The sequence below is a fragment of the Delphinapterus leucas genome, chromosome 1 (assembly GCF_059928025.1).
Source record: "Delphinapterus leucas isolate spDelLeu-1000000601 "Yukka" chromosome 1, BTC_Dleu_Yukka2, whole genome shotgun sequence".
Lineage (NCBI taxonomy): Eukaryota > Metazoa > Chordata > Mammalia > Artiodactyla > Monodontidae > Delphinapterus > Delphinapterus leucas.
The window spans coordinates 73,437,277-73,448,198 of record NC_143129.1 but is presented as its reverse complement, the minus strand read 5'-3'; the positions used below and the strand labels follow the sequence as shown (position 1 = coordinate 73,448,198).

General features: G+C 45.7%; 1 protein-coding gene across 2 annotated transcripts; it reads right to left on the bottom strand.

Annotated features, from left to right (window-relative positions):
* Nucleotides 1-760: 760 nt before the first annotated feature.
* On the bottom strand, nucleotides 761-9,263 carry LOC111170413 (low affinity immunoglobulin gamma Fc region receptor III-A). Of its 2 annotated transcripts, none has more exons than XM_022565556.3 (5): nucleotides 9,150-9,263; nucleotides 8,443-8,463; nucleotides 7,638-7,892; nucleotides 4,743-4,997; nucleotides 761-2,941 (listed from the first exon to the last, which is right to left on the bottom strand). In XM_022565556.3, the coding sequence occupies exons 1-5, from the start codon at nucleotides 9,196-9,198 to the stop codon at nucleotides 2,751-2,753; spliced, it is 771 nt and encodes a 256-aa protein (XP_022421264.1). In that variant the 5' UTR covers nucleotides 9,199-9,263; the 3' UTR covers nucleotides 761-2,750. The 2 variants fall into 2 exon arrangements, with proteins under 2 accessions (XP_022421264.1, XP_022421263.1); XM_022565555.2 differs by having other exon boundaries at nucleotides 7,638-7,895; nucleotides 9,150-9,260.
* Between the last annotated feature and the right edge of the window lie 1,659 nt (nucleotides 9,264-10,922).

The window sequence follows — 10,922 nt, the reverse complement described above, 5'->3', positions numbered from 1 at the left end:
TTTTTTTTTTTTTTGCAGTACACGGGGCCTCTCACTGTTGTGGCCTCTCCCGTTGCAGAGCACAGACTCCAGACGCGCAGGCTCAGCGGCCATGGCTCACGGGCCCAGCCGCTCCGCGGCATGTGGGATCTCCCCCGACCGGGGCACAAACCCGTGTCCCCTGCATCGGCAGGCGTACGTACTCTCAACCACTGCGCCACCAGGGAAGCCCCATTCTCTCTTTATTTATGTGTTTTTTTTTTTTTTCTCACTAAGAATGAAAGTTCCTCCAGGGAATGACCTTGGGTCGTTCATCTCGGTATCTTCAGTACCTAAACTCAAGCTTGGCACATTGTAAATACTAAATAAATGTGAGCTGAATGTTCAGCATTTCCAAATGCCCTTGTCTGATGTCTGAATCTCATCTAATATTCCTATACCAAGCTTGAATTGTCTTGGCATAAAGCTCATAATTGACACAATTAGGCTGGCCATATACCTCTGCCCAGGCCCCACCTCCTTCATAGCTCTTTCCTGCACCATGCTCTAAAACTACCTCTAATTCTCATTCATCCTCCTATCCAATACCACCTATGAAATTTTCCCTTTGCCCCGTTGTCCCAACAAGATTTGGTGAATTAGCAAGCTGACTACTTCATATGAATTGTGGTGAGATGGTTGCTGAGGCGAGAGGGGTTCCTCAACGACCCAAACTAATCCCTAGGTAACCGAAAGTGGGGTCGGGCTGCTCGCCGCTCAAAAGCTAGTAAAGAGGCAAGGCTGGTGGAAAAGAAAGTTTGCTTTATTTTGGACGTCAGCAACCTGGGGGGAGGGGTGGACCCTGTCCAAAGGCCGACTCCCCTCACTGACAATCAGTGGGCAAGAGATTTTATAGGTTGCGGGAGGGCGCTACATGCAGAAACAGCACAGTCAGCTCTGACAGTCATCTTGAAATTGGTCATGGGTGGTCTAAACAGTGTCATCTCGATTGTTTTAAGTACAGTTCGTCTTCAGTTTGAGGGTCGGTTTGTTCCCATTTCCTTGAGGCCAATTCTTGGAATTGTGGCAGTTCCAATTCTCGTGGCAGTTCCAATTCTTGGAATTCCACAATTCCAAAATTGTGGAATTTTGTCATGGCTACAATCTGGACATCATGTAGTTAACTCTTTCCACCGGGTCGGGTTTCAGTAACTATAAGACAACTCACAGGAAATGGCTCAGAATATTATCTATAGCCTTTGAGAAGGAACTAAAGGTCCTTGACTATGCTTAATGACTAAACTATTACAATTTGGTCTCCTTTGACTGTTTTCCTTTGTTTCTGCATTTTCTCACTTCTCTGATTAAACTTATTCTTTGGCTAAAGGTTTTCCACAGACAAAAGGCAGGCAGAGGACATGGGGGACAAGGACCATAGGGTCCTGCTCTGTTTCACTGATAGAATTTTGGACAATGGGAGGAAAAAAGGATTTTTTTCATTCTTGTTTTATTACCATGGCTTTTCCATCTTCTGCCTGACAGTAGAAGCAGGATCTTGTAAAATAACTTACTGAAATCAAGAAATGGTTCTATTTAAAACTTCTGAAACACAAAGAGAGATAGCTTATCACTGTGATAGGCAGTGATTGCCTTCTCCACCTCTACTCCATTGTTACCGACATGCTGAGGGATTTCAAAGTTTCATAATTTAACTCAGTAGAGTTCAGTACGTTTAATATTGGTTATCCAACATCTGTTTAAAGGATGATGTGATCAAAGCTATATCTGAATTAGATACTAAAACGGAAAAGCTGGTTTTATAGTCCCTGCCACTGCTCTCTAATTCTCACTATTGTGCCCAGTAAAAGCATTCTCACCTCCTACCCATTCTTTCCTGTGCAGTTGTGGTTGACTTCTTCTCATGCTTTCTCTGTTTGGATGTGGAGGTATCTCTGTTCACTGAGCTTAATCCGGGACAACAATGTTGCTCTCCTTCCAATGGCCTTATTCTGTGCTTTCTTTTCTAAATCCTCCAACCCCTACACCCCTTCCTGGACCATTTCCTACTCATGACATTAAGAGGGTTGATCATTGTATACTTGCAGACCATCCCAATTCTGACATGGGCTCCCATGAAAAACTCTATTCTACATCACCTCTGTGATTTTCTTTTACCTCTATCTACCATGGCTCATATTCTAGGAAGACAGCCCAGGTGGTGGTCTTCTCTGGTCTTTCCTGGGCTACCCTGCTCTTTCTTAGCCACCCCCTTCATTGGTTCTGCTGTCTCCCCTAGACCCCCCAGACATACCCACAGTCTGTCTAGAAGGAGTTTTAGGGTGCCTTGAAGGCAGCCAGCCCTGAAGCAACAGATGCAGACTACTATCCAGCTGGTTCTCAACCATGAATTCTCTTATTTACATATCCATTTATTTAAGGACAATATTCATACATCAAGGGTAATCATCAAGAGTCTGTATTGTTGCTTTGCTGGGACGGAATGGTTAGAATAGAGAAAGCATCCATGTCGCTCTGAGACTTCTATTCCTGGTAATGCAGCTGCTCACTGCGGCTTCACTGTTGGCACTTGAAGATCACAGTCCTTTCCTTTCCATAGGAGACCAAGAGAAAACAGAGTTGGGTGAAGGACCCTCAGCCTAGAGTCTGAGGTGTAATTTTCCTGCTGCTCCCAGAGATGCCTGTTGGGCATGGTGGGGCTGTGAATTTAGAAAGAGGTTCAGAAATGCTTCTTTTATCACCCCCAGGGGATGGGGATGCTGCTTTTATTACCCTCATTTGCCCTGAGGGCCCTGAGTCCATGTGACTTTGCCATTCCTCCAGTCCTCCTTTGAGTTTCGAAGGGCTCTCTTCACAGAAAAATACAGCCCCGTGTCCACTGCAAACAGGAGTCCCATCACCAGGAAGAAAGTGATTTGGTGCCAAGGTGGAAAGAATGATGAGCTGGTTGGTGGATTTTCTTGACCTAATGGGAGAAGCAGAGGGATGAGAATAAAATGACATTTGTTAAGGCAGAAATTTGGAATAAACAGTGAAGTCATCAGTGGAAAGTCTTTCTGACACCTGCTAAGAGACAGATTCTAAGGAATATGGGGGAGTCTGGCGGAAAGCCATAGCTTCCTCCCACTGAGTCTGGATCTTAATGCTACCTGAGCAAAAGTGTTTTCATGTTTGATGGAGGTATGTGACGTAGCGCTGAGCAAGGTAGGTTGTAGCTGGGTTTTGTGTGAAATTCTGAAAGTAGTCAAAGTTTAAGTTGGTGTGAGAACATTATTTCTTAATTCAGTAACTTTCTCTTGTGTCTCAAAATAATACTCATTGATTTTACCCCACGAAAGGAAATCTAAAAAAAAAAAAAAAGTGAACCATTGAAATCTGCTACTTACCGTCAGAAAATTGATAATATTTCTTTATCACGGCTCAGTAACTAATAACCCAAAATGGAAAGAGGTAGAATTTGCTTGTTCTCAACCTCTTAGCCCTTAATATTGTTATTTTAAAGTCATTCCTCACTGTAGTCTATAAACTGGTAACATTAGAGTGGATTTTTAGTCTTAATTTTTTTAACTCTTAATTTTGATTTAATTTCAAACTTAAAAAAAAAGGTTACCAGTAAAGTATAAATAACTCTCATATATTCTTTACCTAGATTTACTAATTTTTGGCATTTTGCCCCCATTTTCTTTATTATTTGCTTTCTCATTCTCTATTTGAGAGTATTTATTTTCAATTTAAATTGTGATGAAGTTTTTTTTATACAAATTATGGCATTGTTTTGTTAAAATCTCAGAAGATGTGTGGCTATCTTGCTGTCTTACTACATGTAAATTGCTTACAACAAATGTCTTAGTCTGATTACAGGTGGAAGTTTTGTGAAATTAGGAAGCCCAGGAGCACGGTGGCAGGGGATCTCTGACCCTGGAGGATGGTACTACAGAGACTGGAGATGTTTTCTAAGTGACTTAGTGGAATTCAAAATTCTGTCATAGGACATTGGCGCCTGTCCAATCCTTTCATTTTATCTGGTGGATCAGTATACAGGCTTTGAATCTCTGGTGTGCCCTTGGAGACACATTAATTACCCCCCTCCCTTTTTTCCACCTCAGTTACTTCATCTGTAGAGGCAATATTACCGATCTCTTAATGTTGTTGTGAGGGGTTACTATGATCATCAGACTAGTTGCATGTAAAGAAGCACTCAGCACAGTGTCCAGCACATTGAAAGATGCCCAATAAAGTTCAGCATGTCTTTGTTACAGAAGTGGAAACTGAGGTTCAGAGAGTCTAACTGGCCATAGTTACGTGGTTAATTAGCAGCAGAGCCAGAACACAGGTTATGGGTCTTTCTGTGAGAAAGTGAGGCACTACTGCCAACTTCGCTTTTGGCTATGACTTGAGGCTTGGAGGGGAAAGGAGAACAGGTAATGATGGGCCAGCATGATAGAGACAGATAACATTATGGATATAGTTAGAATGAGGTAAGGACAGGCATATTTATGGGGGAGGAAATGTGACTTCCGCACCAAGATACTTGTTTTCACAACTGCCTTGCCAAGTAACCAGGCTCCACACCCACAGAGAGAACTTGAAATTGTGGTCAGGAAGTTGTCCTGAATAACTAAAAATGATATTGCATAAGAATGACCCTTGTAAAGACGTCTGTGGAATGGTCAGCAATCTCCTCCCAACTCATCTTCCCAGTGTGAAGGCAGAGTCCCCACACATGGTGCTCTGGGCCCTTTAGATGCGCTCTGCACATCTCTTACCTTGAACAGTGATGTTCATAGCCTCTGAAGACTCGTTTTTACTCCCGATAATCCCCCTGCAGAAGTAGGAGCCACTGTGTTCAAGTTTTGCTTCTGGAATGTAGAAGTCAGAATTCTGATAAGAAAACTGCTTGCCTTGGCCATTCTGGAAAAATTGAACCTTTCGTACAGTAGTTTTCTTCCAACTGTGACACTTCAGCTGAATGGGCTCCCCCTCCTGGACCACCCACCGAGGGGCCTGGAGCAACAGCCAGCCTGAAAGACACAAAGAGAACACAGGCCCAGGAGGCCTCAGCATTCAGTGCAAAGCTTTTGTGAAGGGGATGCTCACCACCCAGATCCTGGGGGATGATGGAAAGCCAGACGGGGAGCCATCCTAACATAGCTTTCTTTGGGAAAAAGCCAACTGGGCCCTGAAAGAGAGCTCAAGCCACACCAAGAACTTTTGTCTAATGGTGGAGAGGGAGAGACACACACATGGTCAAAACATAAGGTTAGAGCATAGGGTCTAAGTGATGAGGCAGGTGAGAAGCAATTTGCAGTGTCCTTAATGGCTACACTTGGATTTGCTATGGCAGGTAATAAGGAGCCATTGTAAGTTCTAGATCAAAGAGTAAAAATTGTATTAGAAAATGATGATTTGCCCAATTAAAGGAAAGGTAGACTTCAGAAGGAATGGACAGCTGTAGGAATATTGGAAGACTCTTGCAGACAGTCAGGAAGAAGGTTACTGAGTGGCCACAGGAGTGGCTGCAGAAATCATGAAGGAGACCTCAATATAAAAGTCAGGGACGGGGGACTTCCCGGGTGGCGCAGTGGTTAACAATCCGCCTGCCAATGCAGGGGACATGGGTTTGATCCCTGGTCCGGAAAGACCCCACATGCCACGGAGCAACTAACCCCGTGCACCACAACTACCGAGCCTGCACTCTAGAGCCCGCAAGCCACAACTACTGAAGCCTGTTTGCCTAGAGCCTGTGCTCTGCAACAAGAGAAGCCACTGCAATGAGAAGTCCGTGCACCGCAACAAAGAGTAGCCTCCGCTTGCCACAACTAGAGAAAGCCTGCGTGCAGCCAAAAAAGAAAAAAATTAAATTAAATCTTAAAAAAAAAAAAGTCAGGGAGGGGAAAAAAAAAGCATGTGTGGTAGTGCTGATGGTAATTGGTGGTTTCTGAAGGGCCACAGCGTCTCAGCAAGGCCATCTTCATTACTGAGCACAGCCTCTGAGAGAGAGAATGTTATGTCACCAAGATGCTTGTTTTCACAACTGCCTTGCCAAGTAACCAGGCTCCACACCCACAGAGAGAACTTGAAATTGTGGTCAGGAAGTTGTCCTGAATAATTAAAAATGATATTGCATAAGAATTTTAAAATGACATGAGAAAACATTCATCAGACAATGTTAAGTTAAAAAGACAGAATACAAAAAGTATGTATGCTCAGAAAAAAAGAAAAAACATGGACTTAAATATTATGTAATCATATATGTATATATATGGTCTGGTTTCTTTGGGGGGAACATTCTTGTTCCATTCTGGCTGTCATGGACTCAGTGAATGTCCATATGTACATTCGTTAAACTAATATTTTATTGAGCACTTACTATGTTGTGCAGACTGGGGATACCCAGATGACTAAGACACATCAAAGAATCTGTGATCTAGACATAGAAATAATTACAATACAGTGTGATAAGTGCTACAACAGGCTAAGAACAAAGGACTGAAGGACCAAAGAGAACGGAGCAAAGAAATTCTGCCCAAAGAAAGTAAGGAAAGCTTCTCAGACAAGGAGATAAGTGAAATGGGTCCTAAAGAATGATCAGGAGTTTGCCTGCTGAAGTTAATGCTCTTGGTCACAGTTTAAAACAGTTCTCACCGATTAGACTTCTAAAGTCAGTTTCTAGAGCCAAGTTTAAGACAAGGTAATAACTACCAGATATGATTTGTCTATTGCTTCCTGTTGGTAATTCCCCATTTTATTTGATCATAGGTGGCCATCTATCTCTCACCTAGCTAGATAATAGACATTCCTCTTTGCAGCTCTGTAGACTGAGAACAATGTCAGCTAAATGACACAGTCAGGCAAAGAAGCCAAGAAAATCAGCTTCAGATTCCATGGAATTCTGTTGCAGGTCCACCTTCATTAGGCCCTCCTTCCCCTCCAGACTTGTTCCACTCACATACAATATACAGATGGGGCAGCCATGAAAATAGAGTCAGGCTTAACAAGGTGACGCTGCAGGTACCGGGCTATGTGGTGTGATTTCAGGGACACCAGGAGAGATCTCTGCCTCCAAAATACTTCTTCTACTTGCATCTAATGAGTGGATTCTGTTAATACACAAAGACTGATTCCATGATGAATATGCAGGCTGAATGGGTACATATATCTCTATTAGGAGAGATATCACACGGCCAAATTTATGCTGAAGTGTATATTTTGAGTGTGGCATTGATGGGAAGAGAGAGAGAGAGATTCTGGTGAATTAGGGGTGGCTTGTGGGGTAGCTTAGGGCACTGTGTGTCTGACAGTGAGGGGATCGGGGTCCTAAAACGGATTCATTAATTTATTCAGTAACTATTACTGAGCATCAGTGTCATGCCCTGACCTTCAGGTGACGCCATGCATGCTGTATGTATTCTATGCGAATGCTGATTCCTGGAATTGTGCAGTGCAGCAGTCCTGTAGTATATGCCAGGCTTTGACTTTTTACCTAAGGCCTACTTATAGCTAGGACTGCAATCTGATATAATTCAGTAGGACTACAGATCATCTCATCTTAGTTTTAAGCCCCAGGAACATCATCTTCCAGTGCTTCTCAAGTCTTTCAGGGCCTGTTTTTTTTTTTTACCATTTATTGGTGATTTCCCTTTTCCCCTTCACCTACTCACCCACGTAGACTTTTAGCTTCACCGGGTCGCTGAGTGTGGAGAGGCCTGTCTGACACTTGTAGTCTCCACTATCCTCAACTTTGGCATCTGTGATGAAGTAGCTGGAGGCCTGGTTTGGGATGAGAGTCCCATTGTGCCACCACTGTGTGGAATTGTCTCCAAGAGGGTAGTCCCCCTGGCACTTCAGAGTCACGTGGTCATCCTTGAGCACCCGGTCCCATTGAGGGTCTAGGAGCACCACAGCCTTTGGGAGATCTGCTGAGGAGTCAAGAGAATGTAGATAAGGGCAGGAAATGAGCCAGCCCTACACTGGCATTCCCAGGGAGGCTCAAAACCCACTGCGAACCGAGAGTTGGCAACTCAACCTTAGCGTAGCACTCAGTCTGAGCATATTGGCTTGGAGAGGCTTGGCCTCCTTCTTTTTGCCTCGCACTGTTGTGGCCTCTCCCGTTGTGGAGCACAGGCTCCGGACGCGCAGGCTCAGCGGCCACGGCTCACGGGCCCAGCCGCTCCGCGGCATGTGGGATCCTCCCGGACCGGGGCACGAACCCGTGTCCCCTGCATCGGCAGGCGGACTCTCAACCACTGCGCCACCAGGGAAGCCCTGGCCTCCTTCTTGGTCTCTCTTTATCTTGAGCAAAACTGGCCAGAGAAGCATAGGGCCAAGCCCTACTGTGTTGGGGGAATTACCCCTGCCAGCCCCACATCAGCAATTTCCTATGCAAAGAACATTTCCTAATACCCTGTGGCTGTTGCACATTTACATTCCTCACTTGACCCATCCAAGACCACGAAGCAAACTCACCAGCTTGCGTGCCAGCTGAAACTGTAAGAAAAAAGAGTGAAACAGGTATTGAGTAGCAGCAGAGATCAGGGTGACTGGAGTGTGGAGTGAGTTTAAACTCCCCTGCCCACCTCTGCCCTGGGAGGCCTGTGTTCCCAAGAATCAAGATAAATATAGTGGATAGCTCTCCCATTGCCTGTCCTCTGGTCTCCAATGTCTGTGCCTCCTACTCCCTTGTCCACCCAAGCCCCTGTTTTCAACACCATTCCCTTACTCTGTGGTCCCCGTTCGAACTCCCAGATTGAGGGTACAGATCGAATATCCCTGAATCAAACCATAAAAACAACCTCACCCCAAGTCCCCTGGAAAGGGAGGAAATTAAAAGACTTAGAGAGGAGCACTGGAATGTGAGAATGGAAGAGACAGACCTTCAGGACCATCTAGTCCATGCTCTTCAGTTTATAGATAGAAAAACTGAGACCCAGAGGGGTGAAGTAATGGAGACCTCACGTCCCCCTTCACCTCCTGATTATGCCCCAATCAGGGCCAGCAATTCTCCACATCTCTAATGCTTGAAGCTTTGTCTCCTAGAAGCTAAATCTAAATCTATAGACATGGTAAGGGGTCCTATCCCTTGGTAGGGGATCTCATCCCTTGCCTGAAAAGGGATGTCTGCTGAACCCAGGGCGTCTTGAGCTCAACTCCCAGGCAGGGTGATTCTGACTTACCTAGAAGCAGCAGAGCCGTTGGCGGTAGCACCCGCCACATGTTGTGCATTGGAGTAGACAAGTCACCACAGATAGCAGAGCCCTAAGGGGACCTAGTTGACTTGAAGAGAGGAAATACACAGCCCTTCTCCCCACCCCTCAAGCCTATTGCTCATCAGTTTCCTTTTCTGGAAATGTCATCTGATTCCTGAATCTGAACGCTGACAAATGAATCCCCACCTCTCTGGCTGGGATCCACCCGGTGACACGAACAGGACAACAGGACCCTGGGAATGAGACTCCATAAGGAGGACATTCCCTCAGGGGGTCTCTTGTTCTACCTCAAAACGTCTCACTCTCCTGCTTGGCCCAGACCCATCTCCACCCAGCCAGGGCCTGCCTACAGAAAGCAGTCATTTAAATCATTAGAAGTGTCCCTCACCCCAATATTATCTCTACCAACATTTTCTTTTAAAATTGGAAATGCATATGCCTCTGGGATCTCTTACTAACTCCTTCGTGTGAATTCGATCATGAGCTTTGCATCCTCTAGTAAAAGAAACACAGGCAGTGGGAGAGAAATGGGCTCTGGGAGGAGGAGTTACCACTGAAAGGTTGGAAAGAACACAGAAAAGGTGGAAACGGGGTGGGGGGGGGGAAGGGGGCAGGGTGAAGCGAGGACCAGAGCATTCTACCTTCACCCCAGTGTTATGAGGGCTGTGCTGGGCCACAGTAGTTCAGGTTACCTTGGGCCCCTCAGGGACCCAATGGGCCTCAGCTGGTCTGTGAGCCTAGCAGCCTGAGTTCCAGGGCTTCTTTCCAGAAAAAGTGTAGGCGCAGTGGTTAGGAAGTGGTAAGGTTGCTAACCTCTTCTCCTCTTTTCTCAACATCTCTCCTGCCAACACATACAGACCCATACCCTCCCCCATCCTCACCCCTACTTTGTTTGCTCTCACATCAGTCCAGATCTCAGACAGAAAATCAAACGGCTCTGCTTGGCCATATCATGCGCCCAGCAGATTCCTGGACATCTGGGGCAGGTCTCACTTGGAAAAGCCTTGGAAAAGCCCAGGAGGTCAGCAGCAGACAGAAATGAGCCAGCGATGTTTGGCAGGGGTAGAGTGGAGGCAGGGCCCGGCACAAGTGCCTGCTGACCACTGCTTCGGACTCATGCCCCTTTCCACTCCAGAGGCAAACAAAAGCGACTTCACAGGTTTTGATTTCTGTTTTGTTTTGCTCCTGAGTAGAATTATAATTGATCCTCCACCATTCCCGTCCTCCCCCAACACGTTCCTGCAGCAACCCTCCCCCACAGGCCCTTGGATTAGACGTCTGACTAAGATGGACATTCTAGTGCTCCCTCTTAAGTGATTTGTTTACACCTTCCAAAATCCAGACTAGTATCTGAAATCTTCAGGCTCCGTCATATAGTACTTCAGACGCTTATCTGGGAAACCTAAAACAGGAAGAGTACCTTCAGGGCTCTCTGTGATTTCTGAGGTGAAAGGTGGCTACCCCTCAGCGCTCTCTGTTGTTCATTGCTACTGAAGTGGCTTTCTGCAACGTGATGTGGTGCAAGGCATTCACTTCAGTTTTCCTTCTTTGAGGTTTTATTTTCTTGTTGATTCGTTTCCTGTCTGTGGCCTTCAAATGGAGGGAGGAATTGTCAGCTGCCGAGAGGCTGGGCTAGACAGGAAGGAGAGGAGGGAGAGCACAGGAGGACAGCAGAAGAATGGGAAACGTTCTGCAGGTTTTCCTGAACAATCCTCCAGCTGAGTGTGTTGGGGTGGTATG

Coding starts and splice junctions, on each gene's coding strand:
- LOC111170413 (XM_022565555.2), bottom strand. CDS start 9,198: ATGCACAACATGTGGCGGGTGCTACCGCCAACGGCTCTGCTGCTTCTA. Junction 7,896..8,442: donor TTCAGCTGGCACGCAAGCTG/GTGAGTTTGCTT, acceptor TTGACTCCTCAG/CAGATCTCCCAAAGGCTGTG. Junction 4,998..7,637: donor GAAGCTAAAAGTCTACGTGG/GTGAGTAGGTGA, acceptor TGTGTCTTTCAG/GCTGGCTGTTGCTCCAGGCC.